Here is a 22,424-nt window from a genome sequence, read left to right as displayed (position 1 = left end):
ATATTATGTAAATGAGATCTATTATACGTGCAGGTAAGGCATTTTGCTGTAATTGAAATATACGACATTTACATTTGAATTCATGATATGTGTACTAAAAATATTAGTAAAAACCCAAAAGTAAGATATTATATCATCACAATATATAACTTCCATATATGGCAGAGTCTTTTGCTAAATTGATAACAAATATAGAACTCGAAGATGGAAACAAATCCATACTGCTGTCACTCTTTCAATGTGTGAACGGATGTATCTTTGATGTAACTTAACATGTATAGATCGTTGTTCAGGCCATCAACACTTTTAAAGTGTATGCATGCGGTTAAACATATATTACAAGATGTGGTATCAGTCATTATCCAAGTCACAATATGTAAACGTGAATCATTATAGGTCAAACTACAGCCTTCAACACGAAGCCTTGGCTTACAAAGAATATCAATATATAAAGGGCACAGAAAATGAATAGTTGTAAGCCATACAAACAGGAAAACCAATTATAATAGAATTTAATTAAATGAAAATTAAATTAATTTATTGAATTAACATATACATGTATTGAGACTCGACAAAATCGAGTCGTTCTTTACTCTTATTATGCTAATTTGAGCATGTGACAGCCGAGTAGTAAAAGTCCGTGCAATTTAACGGTCTCTTTTACCTTGAAAACCGAACGGAGAGGACGTTAAAAAATTCAGAGAAATATTCTACATACACTATCAAGATAAGTATTGTTTTAATAAGTTTATTTAAGAATTCATATTTTAAATCTAATTCGGATTTAAAGATTTTATTTATATTTTTTTTTTGTATTATTACTTCGTCGAATTAAATATGCGGTTGAGCCACGTGGTATTGAATTTTTAAATTAATTTTTTTATAAGTACATGCATTGCCTAAACATGTTTAATTTCACAGTTTATTTTATCATTGATGCAGCATGTTAAAGTATACCTGTTATAATTCGTAGAGACAGGTAGTTGCATGTTTACAGGTTAAATTAATCATAAATAAATTATATATTGTACATATCACAATTCGTGATATACATGTACCGGTAAAAAATTAAAAAGTAATTAGATAAGAGACAATCAAAGGAATTAATTTATTGATTTAAGCTCAAATGATTGAGTTGATAGATATAAAAAAAAATGATATTGAAGTCGATGCATTGAAACTGTTACAAAAATAAATTAAATTAAAAGACAGAATACTAGCTATGTGATGTTAGTAAGTACTTCAATTTTTAACCTATTTCGTTAATACAAATGCCTAGAATTGGTCGACGAAGAAATGGGAATGGGCGCGCACGAGTGCCCGTTGTTGAAGCGCAACCACCAGAGAGACGACGCGGAAGGAGAAACCGTGCAGTTGCTGCACCAAGAAATCAAGATGTGGGGGCAATTGTTGGTGAAGTACAAGTACAAGCACCTCTTCCTCTACAAATCCAGGCTCCTTTGCCAATTGAAAGACAACCTGCCTTGCAAGGTCCCGTAACACCAGCAATGAACGTACAAGCGCCATTCGCGCAAGTTGAAATACCAGCTCCTGTGCCAATGCCTAATCAAAATGGTGAGATAAATAATGATCCTATGCTTATACCTAATCAGTCAGAATGTGATGTTTACGTATCATAAAATTTAAAAGAAAACATATGGAATAGAGAATTTATAGATTTGTCATTACTTCTTTATCAAAATTTTATTAGTCAAGTTGACAGACCTAAGAATGTTATAAGTTATGATAATGCAGCTGGTTCACTTGTAATTACATCAAACAAAAACAGCAAAGTTAAATCTATTCAAAACATTGAGTCATGGACTGATGCATTTATGAATTATATGAAAATATTTATTCAACGTTTTCCAAATTTAGCTAGTGAATTGACCACTTATATGTCAATCATTAGAGGTACACAAGTGTCTTTTGAGAAGATTTATTGTTATGACCAGAAATTTCGATTAAGAATGGCAAATAATCCTACAAGATCTTGGTCTTCCATTGATGGCATTTTATGGTACACCGTCATAGCTAATAGGGAACCGGAGGGTAATACAATTCAACAGACAAGTGTAGGTAATCGACCATGCTATGATTATAATTTCAAGGGAGCTTGTAATCGTTAAAATTGTTTTTATACCCATTTATGTATGAAATGCGGAATGGCACACCCTTTCGCTGGCTTTCAACAAGTAAATAGCAACCAGGCATATGCTCGTTCTCAAAATGCAGCCCGAGGCACATATCAAAATACAACAAGAGTTGCTAGAAATTTTGCACCTAGAAGTCAAACACATTTTCAAAGAGGAGCAAATTCGAATCAAGGATTTAGATCTCGAGGAAGCAGATTCCCTGCCCTTCGAATGGCCGCACCACACACATTTAACAATTAAATTTTATATTTTTCAGAATCTTTAATTAATCCGTTGGACATATGGTGTCTTGGCTTTACTCCGATCAATATCACAGAATTAAATAAACTTCTTTTCAATTACCCAAATCAACATGATGCAATGATATTATGCAAGGGATGTTCTGAAGGTTTTAGGTTAAATTATGTGGGACCCCGATGTAGGATTGAATCAAAAAATTTACATTCAGTCATCCAAAATCCTGGGGTGGCATGGGAAAAAGTCATGAGTGAAGTAAAAAATGGTCGCATAGCTGGTCCTTTTTTGACTAGACCTATATCTAATCTAAGGTGTTCGCCTATAGGTGTAATTCCTAAGAAAACGGGTGGATTTAGATTGATTACGCACTTATCTTTTCCGCCAAATTTGAGTGTAAACGACTTTATTGATGAAAAATTTACCACAGTAAAGTATTCGTCTTTTGACAATGCTATTGATATGATTAAAAGATTGGGTTTAAATGTTGAAATTGAAAAAAAAGGACATTAAATCCGCTTCAGATTGTTAAAAATTTATCCAGGGGACTTTGATCTATTAGGGTTTAAACTCAATAAATATTATTTCATAGATAAATCATTGCCTATGGGGAACTAAGAATCAAATTGCTTATTCGAAAAATTTTCAACTTTCATTCAATGGGCTGTCATGAATGAGTCCAATTCAGATAATCTTGATCATTATTTGGAAGATTTTTTTATTTGCTGTTAAAAGTAATACTGAGGATTGTAAAAATCTTATGAATAGAGTATGTTGTCGTCTTGGAGTCCCAATTGCTCATGAAAAAACAGAAGGCCCAACAACAAAACTTAGTTATCTAGGTTTGCTTATAGACACAGAAAAAATGCTAATACAAATTCCGGAGGACAAAGTATTGGAGTTAAAGTCAAAAATTTAACAAATTTAACGGTATTAGTTACATGCTCGACATTGATTGGACTTCAAATTCAGTTTTACAACTATTTACTGACAGCGCTGGTGGTTCAACAAAAGGGTGTGGCTGCTATTTCCAAGGTAAATGGGCTTTTCTTAAATGGCCTGTAGAATGGTCTGGTACTGAAGTTCTCAGGGATATATCATATTTAGAAATGATACCTATTGCCCTATCTGTTTACTTATGGGGTAACCTTTTAAAAAAAAATTTTTTTTTTTATTTAATTCGGATAATAATGCCGTGGTTGAAATTTTAAATAAGAAGACGTCAAAATCTATACGAATTATGAACCTTGTTAGACACATAGTTTATTGGTCATTATTAGGCAATTTTCACATTAAGGCACAGTTCATTCCTGGTTATACAAATATAATTGCAGATTGTATTTCTCGTAAAAAATTTCAGAAATTCAAAAGTCTGGCTCTAACAGCAGATACACATCCAGCTACAATTCTGGATGAATTTTGGAACATTTTAGACCAGAAATAGCAAAGTTATTGGACGCATCGAATTCTCGGAATACATGGAAAACGTATAACAATGGACTGACTTCATTTGTTTCATTTAGATTAAAAGAAGGTTTAGGAAATACATGGCCGCCCAGTATTTCGCATTTAGTCAATTATGTTGCTTATTTATCAAAATTTGGATATGCCCCTGCAACGGTTAATGTGTACTTGTCAGGTTTAAGCTATTATTTACGAATAAATGAGCTCACTGATTTGACTTCATCGTTCATTATACAAAAAATGTTGAAAGGAATGGACAAACTATATGGCGTAGTGGATAGTCGCAAACCTATAACTTTCGAAATATTAGCTCGATTAATAAACTCGTTGCAATTTGTCTGTTCTTCAGTATATGAATGTACGTTATTTAGATCCATGTTTTCATTAGCATTTTTTGCATTTTTGAGAATCGGTGAAATTACAATTAATAGAAATATGTAACATGTCATTAACAATGTTGATGTCAATGTTTCACATCATTCACAATCTGCATATATCACAATTCCCTTTTCGAAAACAGACCAAAATGGTTTATCTACAACATTAACAGTTGAACGATTTAATCAAGTAGATATTTGCCCGGTGAGATTGTTATTAAACTTTATTTCTATCAGACACCAAAACAATGGACCACTTTTTTGTCATTTTAACAAAACCGGTGTAACACGATATCAATTTTCTAGTGTACTATGCAAGACCATGAAATTTATTGATTGTAATCCAAATGAGTACAACACGCATTCATTTCGAATAGGAGCAGCTACACATTTTGCTATGAATGGTCATACTGATGAAGAAATTATGACTTTAGGTCGTTGGATCTGCATCCTTTAAACGTTACATAAGAATTGAGCTAACCAAATAACTTATAATTTCAGCTTGTCTTAGTAATGAAATATGGATTATTGGTTCTTTAATAATATGCAGTGCTCGTGATCACTCGGAGAATAGACCTTCAGGTAGTAATTTAGGTATTTTGAAAAATAATAATTGTTTTTTGCGATGGGCAGGCGAATCTGGTATGAAATGGGACGATGTTGTTGGCACAGTTAACAGCATCACTAATTTATGCAACAAAATTCCACATGCGTTGATATTGCATTGTGGTGGGAATGACATATGGAATGTACCATGTGGTGCTCTGCTATATCACATTAAATTCACAATTATAGCAATTCTGTCTCGCATGCTCCCAAATTGTTCTCTTATATGGTCAAGCATTCTTCCCAGGCGTTCATGGCGTTACTCAAGTGATGACCATGCCATGGAAGTTACAAGAAAGAGAATAAATAGGGGAGTGAGATCTTATATACTCAAACATGGAGGATACGTTATCAAATATCCAGATTTTGATGATCGTCATCCAGCGCTATATTCTGACGATGGAGTACATCTATCATTTATTGGAAATGATATTTTCTTGAATCAAATTCAGTCAGCACTAGAAACATTCATAAAGTATCCACATTGTGTTGTATTTCCTCACGATCACCTCTAATTTAAAATAAACACAGTTCATACTGATATTGGATGAAAATACATGTATTTTATGAAATTTGGTTGTTATATAAATGTTGAATTCGCAATATCTTCTATTATTTTGATTGTTTAAATGTTGTTGAAAAGTTGATTGTAGAATTGGAGATAACTGAATTGTCATGGGTAAATTTTGTGGCGGATTATCATTCTGTACTAAATTCCGAATGATAATTTTGGCGTAATTTACTTCATTTTATGCAGACTATGGATAGCCCAGCTGCTAATTCTGAAATATTGCTGAATGGACCGCCCTTCAGTACACCAGCTTTGGATCGCCCAGCTGTGATACAATGATTAGTTCAATCGTCATCAACATTTTATTGATTGACAAATATTTTGGTTGTATACTGTTGTTGTAACAGTTGTTGTTGTTTTATGAATGAATTGTGATTAAATGTTGCCATGACAATTTAATATCCAAACAAAATCAGTGTTTGTTATTTGTTGTACTGAAATACAAATCAAGGCATCAATGGCGTCTGTTCGTCAATTCTGATAATTGGTTAATTTACACCAAGTGATATTTTGGTCAAATGAGATATTCAATAATAGAATTTAATTAAATGAAAATTAAATTAATTTATTGAATTAACATATACATGTATTGAGACTCGACAAATCGGGTCGTCCTTTACTCTTATTATGCTAATTTGAGCATGTGACAGCCGAGTAGTAAAAGTCCGTGCAATTTAACGGTCTCTTTTACCTTGAAAACCGAACGGAGAGGAGAGGACGTTAAAAAATTAAGACCCATCCTCTCCCACCCTTAAGAATTGAACTTTGTTTGCTGCTGGCTTTATTTATTTTTCAGATGCTCCAGTCTTCAAACACATATCCGTCATGGTAATATGCTAAAGCAGTCACACAATCGGAGCGTAATTTACTTCATTTTATGCAGACTATGGATAGCCCAGCTGCTAATTCTGAAATATTGCTGAATGGACCGCCCTTCAGTACACCAGCTTTGGATCGCCCAGCTGTGATACAATGATTAGTTCAATCGTCATCAATATTTTATTGATTTACAAATATTTTGGTTGTGTACAATTGTTGTAACAGTTGTTGTTGTTTTATGAATGAATTTTTATTAAATGTTGCCATGACAATTTAATATCCAAACAAAATCAGTGTTTGTTATTTGTTGTACTGAAATACAAATCAAGGCATCAATGGCGTCTGTTCGTCAATTCTGATAATTGGTTAATTTACACCAAGTGATATTTTGGTCAAATGAGATATTCAATAATATCATGAATATAATTTATATAAAAAACGAGAACAAAAAGGATATATGCACAACATTAATAAACGACAACCACTGAACATTGGGTTTCTGACTCAAGACAGGTGCAAATAAATGCAGTGGGTTAACCTTTTTACATTCAGCTTAATCTGAAAAAAAACTTACTGTAAATTTAAAATACGGGAAAGGAAACAATTGAAATGGAAAACTGAAATAACTATAACGTTATCTTTATGTAGATTTGTCATGTTAACGGGTTTATTCAAACATTGCGTATTTTGTTAGTCTGCATCACACTTATAATTGAATTATATGCGACTGTCATACAAATGAGATGTAAAGCTAGCCATAACACCAGTTTCAATCCAACATGTTCTACATTAGAAATGTCTGTACCAAGTCAGGAATACGGCAATTGTTAACCATTCGTTTGATGAGTTTGAACGTTTGATTTTGGCATTTCCTTTTTGAATTTTCCTCGGAGTGTGGTATTTTGGTGATTTTACTTATTCAAGACAATAATGAAATTACCAATAACTTTTTGTTCCATACTGTGAGCAATCTATAAACAAAAACTGTATGATCTTTTTCTTCCTTCATTGTGACTATATAGTTGTTAACTACCAATGGTTCATTAACTGTTTCAGGCCAATATCGTTCACACTTTATCTGAGGAAAATGTTTGAATGCATATGAAAATACAAGCTCAAAGTATTATACAGAAGTATTTGATTGTGACATTAATATCAGAATTGTTTGTTTTGTATTTCTTATTTATTTTCATATACTTTTGATGTCATATAAAAGCAAGGATTGTATTCCTGTTTTCAATTATTTGTTAAATACAAAGGTTTCACACTATTTCAAAAATGATTTGTTTATTCTATTCCATTAAACTTTTTAAATTTGTCTATAGACAAAGTAATCTGTTATTGAAAATATGGTAAGGTAATTTGTTACCTTTTTATTTTCTACCAGCTGTGTTACCATAACAATTTTCTCTACATTCTCTTGCCATATCATATGCCAGAAATCTCTTAATGTTTTCTTTTTTGGACCTTCATGTTGACAGAAAAAAGTAAAGACAGTTACAGTATATTGTATCTGGAAGGACAAGCATATATCAAAGATTTTGATAATCACGAAACTACATGTAAGTTCCAAAAGTATTCAACTATCTACGTCTGAAGAAAAATTACCTGCGTACTCTGCAGAACAAAAGATTTGTTTTCATTTAAAAATTTAAACAAACAGTTCTTAAAACGTAAATTTAGAAAATGTATCAATTTGATACTAAAATATGGTGATCACTTTTTTTTAACTAGTAGATATTTTAAATGTCAAAGGAATTATACAAATAAAAATGGGCAAAATTAAACTAAGTCTAGGAAAAATTAACAAATTTATGAAAAATTATTAAACATTTAAGAATTAAGGAAAGTTATGAAAGGATAATTATAACAAGGACAATCATATTAAGGATAAAAAACATGGGAATTTCTTGGTAACGCTATAATTCTATACTATACTCTCCTTTCTGTACTATAACATAACAATAGAGGCAAAAAATTTGTTTGCATTACATATATCAGAAATATATTACACACAGAAAGAAATATTTCAATGTTGAATAACGAAATTTTACCAAATACAAATTATAATATATTTGTAATTATCTTCATAATACAAATATCTAAACATTACAACTTAACGAAATACAATAACATAAATATAAAATATGTTGTCATCAAAAGATAGCATTCATAATATACACACCTTGTGATGCTATATATGCCTTTGCCTTTTCAAAGTTCTGAAAGTGTGAAAAATTAATGAAATGGTGTTAAAAACACAGATGTGTTTAATTACCAATAATAACTATCGTAAATAGATTATTACTGATTTACTGATACAAGAATAAATGCCTTCTTCAATTTGTGGGTTTGATCGTTACTTAATTTGTATTTGCTACTTTTCGGTTTTATTTAGAAAAATAAAAAAAGAGTAAAGCGAATTGGGCTTTATATTAATGTTTGCAGCTAGGACAAACATGTTTTATATGTTTCCGTGTCATCAAACAGATTTTAAAACGCGGTTCCGGGCAATGAAAGATCAGGATTAAAATTCATAGCACAGCATTATGATATCGTCCTTATTATTTGACAATGTCGTTGAATGTGTATTCATTAACCAATTTACAATGATGTAACCATAGTAGTGTGACAACAACAAAACCTTCTGAACATTACTAACACAGATTTCTGAAATAACCGATGTTCTGATTTTGATATCAGTAAGCAGAAAATTTACTTTAAATTTAAAACTTAAAATGTTTTTGAAAATTTTTGTAATTCCTGATAAGTTGAAAATAGAAAAGTTTCCTGCTAAAACGAAACGAAAGAATTTCCAAAACTTACATCAATATAACTAGCATTAATGTAACCATGGTTCGTGTCTCCCTTCAAAACAACACTCGAATGATCATCTACAATACATAATTATAAATTGGATGTGTGGTTGTTAAAAATATATGCAGTGTGACGTCAATTTTCACTAAAGTAGTACACATTTTTGTTTAGGAGCAAGCCTGCCTTCGGGTGCGCAATTTTCTCCTTGTGTTTATAATACATTGGTGACCATGAATGGGGTTTTAACATTGCAAGAAATCCCGCACATGGAGGCGGTCTTTAGCTGGCGTGGAAATACGAACGTGTACATAATCAATCAATAAGTTTAATTGAGGTCTGGAGCTAGCATGTCAGTAACTGCTAGTTGTTTGTTGTTATTATTGTCCTTATTGTCATTTTGTTAATTTTTTTGGTTACCTTTTTTGACATCAGATTTCTCTTTCACTGAGTTTTACTGTGCGTATTGAGGCGCGTTTATTTTTTCTACATTGGCGAGAGGTATATGTGGATGGTTGAGATCCTGTCCAAAGTGAGGAGCTTCTGAGCTTTGTTAGTCTTGTATGATTTTTAAATTTAGTTTCTTGTGTATAATTAGTTTAGTATGACGTCCATTATCACAGAACTTATATAAATATTTGTGTAGGGTTCACCTGAAGGATGCCTCCCGTTGCGGGAGTTTCTTACTCCATTGAAGACCCATTGGTGACCTTCGGCTTTTGTCTGCTTTATCGTCATTGGGTTATTGTATCTTTGACACATTCTCCGTTTCCATTTTCAATTTCAATAGTTCAATTCATTCCTAGGGTCTCTGCGTAAACATCTTTCTAGCAACATTGGTTTTAACTTTGATTCTTACATTATATCAGTACCGATCCTTTAATTTATTTTTTAGATTTTGCAGTTTTAGATTTTAAACGGCTAATGATGCATGATCGATGCACCAAACACACTTCCGGTATCTCTCTACTTTTTCTATAATATTGTGACTAATTTAAACTTGAGAATGGAAATTGGGAATGTGTCAACAAGATTACAATACGACCGAAGAGTAGAAAACAGCCGAAAGACACCAATGGGGTTTCAATACACCTAGAAAATCTCAAACACGGAAGCCTGCTTCAGCTGGCCTCTAAACAAAGTACTAGTGTTCAGTGATAATTGACTACAAATGACAATAGTAAAATTATTATCTATTCGTATTTTACATGTACGCTAATAAACCATTTTGAATAACTTTACTGAAATTTTCAGATTAGGTCTTGATCTTTTTAAAAATATACCAGATTCTTTTAAACTTTAAATAGTATTTGATGTAACGATGTTTTGAAGCCATCACATTCACTGTGTAATTTCATATAATAACATACAAGGCCATGTTGTAAGGAAACGATTTTTTTCTTTATTCTCTGCTTTCGAGCCTTCCACGTGTGCATAAGCAAGTCCTTTTGGTAAAACCTACAAAAAACAAAACAATGCATTTTATTTATGAGCAATATATATATCACATTTTTTAACTGCTTTGATTAATTCAATATAACTGAATCTATCATTACGAAACCACTTGTAAAGAAAGCTCTGACTTTTTCTAAATGTGAAATAACGTTTTACCTTCTATAGCATGTCAAACTTAATCTCTTTGTATACATAATTTCATTTACCTCATATTCTTTATTGAAACCATCGTTTTTCTGTTTCTCGTTTATAGCCTCCTTCAGATCCCTGATAAGTATTTTGTATTTGAAAACATTGTGTTCACTGGGTACATTATTATACACGTTTCGATCGTCGTTTTCAGATAATTGTAATTTAGTATCTTCACGTTCTGTGGTTGATAATGTTATCTCTGCTCTATCTGCGACTGTAGCTATATGTACATTAGCGTTTCCTTTTCCTGAATTTACATTCTTTTTCGTACCTTCAGAACATAATCAATTCAATTAAATTGATGAAAGGACAAAATATATATTTTTTGCAATTGTTGACTAAAGTTTCAACTTAAAAGAGGCTACATTTTAAACCGCAGTAAGGAAAATGATGTCTCTTTTGTTGAACTAAAGTTGCGTGTTTCTTTTCACTCGGAGACAACGACTACAATGTATGCCTTTGATGTTCAGTTTTTATCTGCTTACCCTTCCGAAGCACCTGAGATCACCCCTAGTTTTTGGTGGGGTTTGTGTTGTTTATTCTTTAGTTTTCTATGTTGTGTCATGTGTACTATTGTTTTTCTGTTTGTCTTTTTCATTTTTAGCCATGGCGTTGTCAGTTTGTTTTAGAATTATGAGTTTGACTGTCCCTTTGGTATCTATCGTCCCTCTTTTAATGGATTTTGTTTTGAAATACTCTTTTTGAAATAGACTTCTCTAAGAGAAAATGTAAATATGTTAGCTCACCCAAAACTATCTTATCATTTGATTTTGTCCAGTGTATAAATATGCCTTTCGTTGATACTGACCTTCGCCTGGAAAAATAAGCACTTAATATAACACACATATAAGTTGAAAGCACAATTTATTGTCGGTACATAATTCCAAAACATTTTTTGTCTCTACGTTATAAAACATAGTTTAGGAAATAAAGAGCGCATACAAAATCTGTATCATATTTAAAATATGGTTATCCAAGGTCTTTAAAGCTTATTATCCGGTTTCGATTTTCCTCATATTTTGATAACCGTACTATGACCTGTTCTTTGTTTTTCATCCCCGACCTTTGCGTTGAGAGCAATTGTTGCCTCATTAGCAATCAAATCCCGTCTCCATTTATTTGAAGTATTCTTATTGAATCATGAGAACGATTTAATATAAAGCTGTACTGGTGATGAAATAATGTTTAGTGAACAAAAAGCATAATTTTATATGCAAAATGTTTCATGACCATTTAATATGAATTACGATTGATTTTGGGATTATGTTTAAGTAAATGATAAACAACACAAAAAAGATTCCTCACATTAATTCTGACAAACAAATACCACGGCAATTTACAGCAAGAATAAATTACATGTATTGCGATCATAATTCTCGACGCTACTTGTAATCGTTTTTGGTCCTAACATTACAGACAGAAATTCCAATATTATTTATAACACACCCTGGCGGGGTGTGCAACCAAAAAACGAAGTATCATTAACATCCTTTTAGGCAATCAAAAGGTTAAAAACTATCACGGCATGCACTAAAAATATACTGATTACTCTAATAACCTATTCCGGAACTAAACCATAAATAAGGTCAACAGTAGAATACCGCTGTTCAAACACTTACTTATAAACGATAATTGCCGCCACCAATATGAGAATAACAATTATGATATATGGAACGCCATAGCTGTCTTCCGTTGTTCATATTTAGTATATGCTGTGATCATTTTATCATTTTCAGCGGTTTTTTCTCGATTATGAGTGCCTTTTCATTATGTTCAGTAGTATAACAATTATGTTGAGCAATAACATCATAATGATCAGTGGAATAATCATTATATTGTGCAGATCTTGTATTATATCCAGCACTTTAATCAATATACTTAGCAGTTTTGGCATTATGTTCAGTAGGTAAATTATTCTGTTGAGTAGATTTGTCTTTATATTCAGTACTTTTGAAAATATCTTCTGTCAAAATATTTTTATATTATGTAGATTTCTCATTATGTTGACTACAGAAACCGAAATATTCAGTGGCCAAACACACTTTATAATCAGTACTGTTATCATTATGTTGAGTGAAATAAATATTATATTCTGTAGACTCATCATTATGTTCTGTAAAATAAATATTATGTTCAGTCCAAACAACTTTATGATCAGTGGTCAAAATGTTTTATGTTTGGTTCAATAAATATTATACTAGGTGGTTAATCAATTATATTCAGTGCTTTTTTCATTATGTGGTGGTGGTAAACTTCCGAAAATAACCGGAAACATACGAAGCCGGACAATTTTTTCGGGTTTATTTTCATACTGTCAATATGTCGTCTGCTATTCAGCGTGTTCTTGCAGAACTTAATCTGCAAATCTATCAAAAATTTAAAGACGAGAGGATAGAGGATGACACTTTTCAACACCTTACTGATCAAGACTTGATCAGACTAGGTGTTGAAACGATTGGTGACCGAATAAGATTGCGGGAAGCGATGAGGCAGACTCTGTCGCTACGTACTAGTACTGCTACTACTAATATTTCAAGTACAGGCGCCACCAATAGTTTAGAAGGTAATTGTTTTTCTAAGTTTAAAAAACAGACATTTTATTTTTGTGAGCTTCCCCCTAGTATTACACAGAAATTATTTTTTTCTATCAGTATAGTGGAATTCCGTTTTTTGAACTAGGAGTTTTCCCGTCATTGTTCTTTATTTTACCGTATTTTGAAATCCGGAAATGGTATATTTTCGGGTCTCACTAATTAGCGACAACAAGCGTCAAGAAGCGACAACAAGCGACAACAAGCGACAAGAAGCGACAACAAAAATTATTTTAGCGACAACAAGCGACAAGAAGACTATTTAGCGACAAGAAAACATTTTTTTTTATTTCCGACCGTGCAAGGGCTGTATAGCCAGTCAAGGTCGTTAAAAACTTCCATTTTTTTTTTTTTTATTAAATATTAGATATTAGATATAAAGAAATTTGTATGTAATTTTTTTTTAAATTTACGAGCAGATATGTCTAATTAAAATGTTTTATTATTTAGATAGACGAAGAAATGAAACATTTGTGAGGAAAAAAGAGATTGTGAAGTTTATAGTAGTATATACACCTTATCGCTATTTGTCCGCCATTGCTGGAAATCACACAGGTTCCCGTAAAATTTTGACGTCATAAAACAAAATGTCTGACGCCACAATGGAAAAGTGATTGTTGTTGACGTCAAAAGTTCAAGCGGACGGGTCAGCCGGGAATAGCGATAAGGTGTATTGAGGTAATAAACAAATAAAAAGATGAAAACATTCACTTTTCAATTTTCTTTTCCTCTTGTTTGAAGTTCTTCGTATTTTGTCAATATTTTCAGAACAATGATGCATGAATAATTCATTTTGCGAGCTTAATATATATTGCACGAAAAGAGCTTTAAAAACAAATTATAAGATAAATAATATGTTCTAAAACATTGTATTATGAGATTACAAGGAAAAGTAATCTCATAATACAATAATTAAACGTAATACTGGCTGTTATAAACACATGAAACATAATAGATGATAAAATAAATATGTAAATAATGTTTCATTTTTTTTCTATCAATTTTAACTTTCTTGTCGCTAAAATTATTTTCTTTTGCATATTCTTTTAATATTTATTGCAATAATTAATTTTAATTAAAAAAAATATGTTTTCTTGTCGCTAAATAGTTTCTTGTCGCTTGTTGTCGCTAAAATAATTCTTGTTGTCGCTTCTTGTCGCTTGTTGACGCTTGCTGTCGCTAAAATTCTTGTTGTCGCTAATTAGTGAGACCGATATTTTCCACTTTTTAGCTCACCCGTGGCAACCACCACCAGGTAATTCTTCTTCCATGCAGGTATAAATTATAGCAAAACTGGAGTCGCAAACTGCAGTGACTATGTCAGATACACCCAGCTGCTGCCACTGGTATCTATATAATGTAATATGCTATCTTTATTTACCAACCATGATGTACCCTCACTGGTGCAAATTTAAACGATTTTTTAGTATATGATACAAATAAAATCCTCATTACTTTACAGCTAAAACTATGAACTTGGTATTTGGAATCTTAGAAGCTAAAGCCCAATAAGGCCTACCCTCCAGGATAGCCCTGAGGCATACCTGCCAACCCTCCTGCTTTGTGTGGGAGTCTCCCGCAGAGATAACATATTTTCCAGAATCTCCTGCTGAAGGTTATCTCCTCACGAGAAATTAGAATCTCCCGCATTCAGAGATTTTGACCCACTAAGACCACCATTCAAATCTTACTATCGTATTTGTTGTTCACTGTTGTTATTGCTTCAAAGAACAAAACGTAGTTTACACATGGCTTCTTTAATCTTTTTAATAATACTTTTGTTTATTCTACAAATAAAAGCATTGAAATCCCTTCAGTTAGATAAACAGATTAGTCAGATGATTTAGTGTATTAAAAATGACAGGTAATCCTCAAGTTGATGATTCAGCTCAACATCAATCAGATTGATTTGCAGATCACCAAGTTTAAAAAATTATCACAGGCAGGCCTCTACAATATCTTTTCAACTTGCCCAATAGGACAAGTACATATCAAAACTTACTTGTCCAGGAAAAGTAAGTTTTGATATGAACTTGTCCTTTTGGGCAAGTTGCAAGTCACTCCAAAAAAAAACCACACGTTCATGCGCGTAGCTACGTTTACGTCAAAACGCACGGGCGTACACTTGAATTGGGTAAAAAAAATATTTTCATCTAAATTAAAATGAAAAAATTGGATAACAGTAAATTAATCTTCTGAGTCTTTCTTCAATGGCTTGTTATTGCAAATAAAAGTGACGAAAATTAGTATTATATTATATATTTGTCATTTTCTGTCAAAGTCTAAATCTACAGTGAATTCTATATATTCACCTTTCTTATATTTTTTAAGCAATTCATTTTGTGCTAAGATTCGATATGTGGTTTGCATTTTTTGTCGAGCTATTGATATTTATGTCGCGAAAGCGAGACATTTCAGTCCTAAATTTTGGCGGCGGTGTCAATAATATAACTGTATGTACATGTAGGTTCATTACGTGGTACGTGGTTAAAGTTTGAAGATACCAATAACTTTGTCAAACCTTCGTAAAATTTTACGGTAGCTGGAAAAAAACTGTTTATGGTCAAACGAGTATTGAGAGCAAAATGACGAAAATATATATGAAGAGTTCTGTATTTTATGAATAAAAAGAATTTCTTTTTGCATCAGTTTACAATCTTGGGTTAAAATTTGTTATGTATCAATTATTTTTTTAAACCTTCGTCGAATATAATTTAACTTTCTTGAAGTTTTTTTTTCATGGTTAATTTCTGTATCAAATTTGTTTACATCCATTTTTTCAGTTTTATACTGACAGGCGGTCTTATCTCTGTGCAATTTAAATCAGACTGGCTGGATCACCGTTTAATAACACATTGCACAGGGAGGCAAGCTTTCAAAAACTTTCGTTCATTAAAATGAGATTACGAATTCGGCTGACAGGGCATGGTATATATATTGTCCATTACATGAAGTAATAAAATTTCGTATACAAATAACATATTCTTAAGACTGTTTGAAGACAAAACCAGTTAAATATATTTGACAATGTCACAGTGATATATGAGGGTCTGGATGGGGGGCAACAGGGAGTTGAGGGGAGGCATCATTTCTATATTTCTTTGTGCTGTCATTCTTTTGGTCATTCTTATCTATTCAGTAAGAAATATGCTTATTATTTCAGTTATGTGTCCCTTTTGAATTTGCCATGTGACACAAATGAAACCATTTATCAATTTTGATCAATATCTGATTGAAACAAAGCACGGAAAAATATATATATTTCGATTTATTTGTGATAAATTGGGTATAATGGATAACAATCAAATAGATCCGCTGAAATTAGTTATGTCGTCCTGACGGATGTCGGGTGACATATTGTTATTGTTCGATTCTTTCTTCATTCAGGCTCCCCATCGAGGTTCGGGCGTACACGTAAACATGACCTAGCTACGCCACTGACGTTTATATTTTTTTAAGTAGTTAATTAAATGAACTGTTAACAAAAATTAAATAGAACGTACATGTACATCATGTACATTAGAACAGACTTTGTTATATATCTCTTGAAATTCCCTTAGAGTAGAGAACAACTGCATCTAGTCCCAGAACTAAGTTTCTAGTTTTCATCAATGCCTAACTCTCCTCAGACTGTACATCAGTTTATCTGGACTGGTACAAATCTTTTCTATTGGTCAATTTATAATTATGCGTTTCAAATAACCATTATATTTAAAAATTTATGGCGAATATACAGAATGTACTGCAAAGTGTGAGAAAAGTTGTAAGCCCTTTCTGTAAATATACAGCGAACTATTCACAGCTTTTGAAGTTGCAGCGAACACAAGCATGACAAGGAAAATACTCAGTTCTAATAGTGAATATGCCTCAACTATTCACAGCATTTTTGCTTTATGGCAAATTATTCGCACAATGTATGCAGCTAATTGTGAATATCTAGCAATTTCTAACAGCAAATAACAGCATTCGCGACATGTTTGCCACATATTTGCAACAAGTTCGCTATAGAAAATTTGGTAGGTAAGGGAGGAAGGAGTTGATCAAAATGTGAAAAGTTTACGGACAGACAGACGGTACAATGGACGCTAAGTGATGGCAATAGCTCACACGACCCTTCAGGCCAGGTGAGCTAAAAACCCAAACACACATGTATGAAAATAACCCTTTACCACCCTCTTTTACCAGTCTTCACGCTGAATGGCAGCCCAGACAGCCCAGGCTTGTAAAATTGCTCTCGGGCCTGTAAAAATCATATTTACAGGCCAACAGAGTCTAACTAAAAATTTGCAAAAATTGAGCTCCGGGCCTGTAGATTTAACAGTTCATCGTGAAGACTGTTTTACATCAAAACTTGTTCAAATTTAACATTGGGATTTATAACTTTGAAAGGGGAGATAACTATCTTTCGAGTCCAGCCTTATGAAAATCTTGCATGGTGCAATATAAACAAATGATATTGAATTTATAGACTGCACATATAAAGGATTCTGGCTTGTTGACAGCTAAGTATATCATCCTGAATTGTCTTTCAAATTATTAACTCTTAAATTATGATTTTCATCATGATGACCCACAATAATTACTAAATGCAACAACATCAATTTTATGTATACGTCAGTGCGAAATGCTTTTAAACTTTGTATTAAAATACTCTGAGAAGACTCTGTAGATTCAGTTTTTATAAGCCCGTCAAAATTTTGACGGGACATATTATGGTATACAAATGTCCGGTGTCCGTCTGTCTATCTGTCTGTACGGCGTAAACATGTTGCACTGTAACTTGAGAACAACTTATCCAAATTTCATGAAACCTAATGCAGTTGTTTCTTATGATGGTTAAATGATCTGTATACTTTTTGGTGAAAATAAGATTTAAACTTTTTGAGTTTCGACACCTTATACGTTATTTAAACTAAAATAGGGGTGTGTTTATCTCAAAAACGATTCTTGATTATGAATTTAAACTTTAAACACTTCTTAGATATTAATCTAAATATCTGTATACTTTTTGGTGATGATTCAAAATTTCTTTTTTGAGTTATTGAGTATTTTGTAAAAAAAAAAAGGGGGGAGGGTTTTTATACGACTGCAAAAATTGATTTTTTTTTCGACTTACAAATGTATATTGCTACATGTATCACATTTGCGTTGTTGCCTGTGGCGTCCGAATTCTTTTAGTTTTCGCACTCTAACTTTAGTAAAAGAAAATCGAAATCTATGAAATTTTAACACAAGGTTTATAATCATTAAAGGAAGGTTGGGATTGGTTTTGGGAGTTTTAGTCCCAATATTTTAGGAATAAGGGGCCAAAAAGGGCCCAAATAAGCACTACCTGGTTTTCGCACTATAACTTTAGTTTAAGTAAATAGAAATCTATGAAATTTTGACATAAGGTTTGCGACCACAAAAGAAAGGTTGGGATTGATTTTTTGAAGTTTTTGGTCCAACAGTTTAGGAATTAGGGGCCAAAAAAGCATTGTTCTTGGTTTTTCGCACAATAACTTAAGTATTAGTTAATAGAAATCAATGAAATTTAAACACAAGGTTTATGACCACAAAAGAAAGGTTGGGATTGATTTTGGGACCATAACTTTAGTGTACAGTCAGGGGTGCTACTTAAACAAGTGATTTCAGAATCACTTCTTCAAGTGATTTTGACTGTGAAATATTTAAAAAAAAAAATCTATAAATAGACACATACATGTACGTTTTAAAATCACTGAAACAAGTAATTTGAGAAGATCACTTCAATAAGTGTTAATAACTTTTTCTTGATATTTTTCTAATAAGCTTGATTTTTTTAAACTGAATTTATAAAATCACTGAAATAGGTGATAATGAAATCACTTGTTTAAGTAGCACCCCTGACTGGTATAAGTTAATAGAAATCTATGAAATTTAAACACAAGGTTTATAATCATAAAAGGAAGGTTGGGATTGATTTTAGGAGTTTTGGTCCAAACAGTTTAGGAAAAGAGGCTGAAAGGGTCCAAAAATAAACTTTGTTTGATTTCATCAAAATTTGAATAATTGGGGTTCTTTGATATGCCGAATCTAACTGTGTATGTAGATTCTTAATTTTTGGTCCCATTTTCAAATTCGTCTACATTAAGGTCCAAAGGGTCCAAAATTAAACTTAGTTTGATTTATACAAAAAATGAATCCTTGGGGTTCTTTGATATGCTGAATCTTAAAATGTACTAAGATTTTTGATTACTGGCCCAGTTTTCAAGTTGGTCCAAATCGGGGTCCAAAATTAAACTTTGTTTGATTTCATCAAAAATTTAATAATTGGGGTTCTGTGATATGCCAAATCTAACTGTGTATGTAGATTCTTAATTTTTGGTCCTGTTTTCAAATTGGTCTACATTAAATTTCAAAGGGTCCAAAATAAAAATAAGTTTGATTTTAACAAAAATTGAATTCTTGGGATTCTTTGATATTCAGAACCTGAACATGTACTTAGATTTATGATTATTGGCCCAATTTTCAAGTTGGTCCAAATCAGGATAAAAAATTATCATATTAAATTTTGTGCAATAGCAAGAAATTTTCAATTGCATAGTATTCAGCAATAGCAAGAAATCTTCAATTGCAAAGCAATATCAAGAAATTTTCAATTGCACAGTATTGCGCAATAGCAAGAAATGTTAAATTGCACAGTATTCAGGTATTGGGCAATAGCAAGTATTTTTCATTGCACTGTATTGCACAATGGCAAAAAATATCTAATTGCACAATATTCACTGATATTTGTGCAATAGCAAGAAATTTTCAATATTCTTCGAATTTTAGTTATCTTTCTTTGTCCAGAATAGTAGTTGAATCAACTTAAATCATTGTTTTATACAATGTACAATGTACATTCACTTTTACTACCAACTGATAAATTAAAACAATCTTTACCAATCAGTGATAACAAGCACATTTTTACATTTAAATATTTTATGATATATTTAAATGCGTAGTTATTGTTAGGGGTCATTAGAAATTTGAATTGAGATCAGTTTTTGAATAAGGGAAAGGGGAATGTGAATTTTTTTTAAATTTATATTCAACAGCATAGTGAACTACTCAAAGACTAAACAAAAAAATTAATTTCATTAGACCACATTTATTCTGTGTCAGAAACTGATGCTGTGTCAACTATTTAGTCACAATCGAAATTTAAAGCTGAATCCAGCTTGAATGTTGCGTCCATACTTGCCCCAACCGTTCAGGGTTCAACCTCTGCGGTTGTATATACCTGCGCCCTGCCGAGCATCTGGTTTTTACATGTCGTGCCAAATCTAAAAAACTATTTTTGATTATTGCTTAAAACTTTACACATGTCTTTGTTATATTAATCTAAAGATCTGTATATTTTTTGGTGATGATTCAAAATTTCATTTTTGAGTTTTTAGTATTTTGTAAAAAAGGGGATGGGTTTTTTTTACATGTTGTGCTGTATCTCAAAAACGATTTATGATTTATATTGCTTAAAACTTTACACTCTTCTTTGTTATATTAATCTAAAGATCTGTATACTTTTTGGTTTTGATTCAAAATTTTATGTTAGCAATAATGTTTTTTTTTTTTTAAACAGGGTGGGGGGTTTCAAATGTCCCGCCGTGTCTCAAAAACAATATATGGTTATTGCTTTAAACTTTCTCAGAAACTATTTATGATTATTGCATAAGACTTCCACATAAGACGTCGGGCGTATCATGCGCTCATGGCGCAGCTGTTAATAAAAAAAAAAACACTCAATAGCAAGTTTCACTAGGCCCTGAACCCTAGACCAAATTCTGTCTCTTGATGCTGATGTTAATTGGATTTTTTTATTATTGCCTCCTGTCTCTGGAGACGATCTAAAAAAATCTAAATATTAATTAAAGACTCCTCCAGAGACAGAATACATAAACCAATAATGAATGTTTATATACTATTTTCTATACTTTGTGCATTCCAAATAAATGACTATCTCTTAAAAATTAAATATATTCTATTTTTCCATTGTCTTAGCAGAAAATCATCAGAGGAGTCTTGCTTCAATATCTAATGAAAGATCCCTCCTATTTGGACGTCCTAATGAACAAAGGCAGAAAAAAAGGAAAGGAAAGAAACCTTTGAAAAAATGGACTGGCACATTTGTATGTCTTGCCAGCAGAAATCAGACCACAATACCGATTGGTGAAGAAAAGATGGTGCTTTTGAGATGTGGTCTTGGGTCACACAGAGTTACAATGGACCTTTACAGCTCACAGGAGGAATTTTTTAATTGTCTTGAGAAAGAATTTCCTCAACTTAAAAAATCAGGTGGTTTTGAATTGCTTAGATGTGCACAAAACTGTAGAAACTTGAAGGTTTTAGAATGCAATTGGAAGCCAGAGTCAATTCGCCAATATATAGGACAACAGGCAAAAATTTATTTACGCCCAATCCAAAATGATCTTGAAACTTCACCTTCCACACCAGAGCCAAATGATGATACATACTCTGTAATGTGTGAATTTTGTGACAACAAAATGAATATTAGAATGCTGAGAGATCATTTAAAAATATGCTCTGCACGGCCAAACTCAGAATCAGATGAACTTCCTGATCCTGAACTATCCCCCAGACATTCTTCAACTACAGAACCATCCACATCTGCAACGTCTCAAAGTCAGACCTTAGCATCAATCACACCTGATCTTCAGTCAACATCGAATGACAATATGACTGAACAGCCCCAAGTTGTGGAAGTCTTGGAACCAATTTCTTCAGGTATGCTTGCATGTACAATGTATGAAAATGATGCCACTGATTTAAAAATAAAAATGATGTCCTGATATTCTATAATATGGTAGCAACTATATTCAGAAATATGCAATAGGAAAAAATAGGAGTTTCCTATTTTTAAAAACCAAACAACTGTTCCAATTTGTTGTTACACCACCTCAAAAAAATTGCGTTTGTACAAATCTTTATTGCTATCACGTCGTCGTCCGTAGCGAGATTGGTTTCCGGACAAGTGTATGGATCTCCATGAAAATTAAGCAAAAGGTTCAATACCATGTAAGGAAGGTTGGGATTGGTTTTGGGGGTAATGGTACCAATAGTTTAGGAATAAGGGGCCAAAGGGGGCCAAAAAGAAGCATTTTTTTAGTTTCCGGACAATAAC

At 32.3% G+C, this 22,424-nt stretch overlaps 1 protein-coding gene across 1 annotated transcript in view; it reads left to right on the top strand.

The window, feature by feature from the left end:
• Positions 1-14,498: 14,498 nt before the first annotated feature.
• LOC139491728 (uncharacterized) overlaps positions 14,499-22,424 on the top strand; it is a 40,177-nt gene continuing 32,251 nt past the window's right edge. Inside the window, exons 1-2 of the mRNA XM_071279559.1 lie at positions 14,499-14,534; positions 21,287-22,027. Of these exons, the coding sequence (XP_071135660.1) occupies positions 21,463-22,027 (565 nt within the window). The 5' untranslated portion in view covers positions 14,499-14,534; positions 21,287-21,462. The remainder of the gene's footprint in view (positions 14,535-21,286; positions 22,028-22,424) is intronic.

This window comes from Mytilus edulis, chromosome 10 (assembly GCF_963676685.1).
Source record: "Mytilus edulis chromosome 10, xbMytEdul2.2, whole genome shotgun sequence".
NCBI lineage: Eukaryota > Metazoa > Mollusca > Bivalvia > Mytilida > Mytilidae > Mytilus > Mytilus edulis.
The sequence above is the reverse complement of the archived record's forward strand: the minus strand, read 5'-3'. Positions and strand labels throughout refer to the sequence as shown.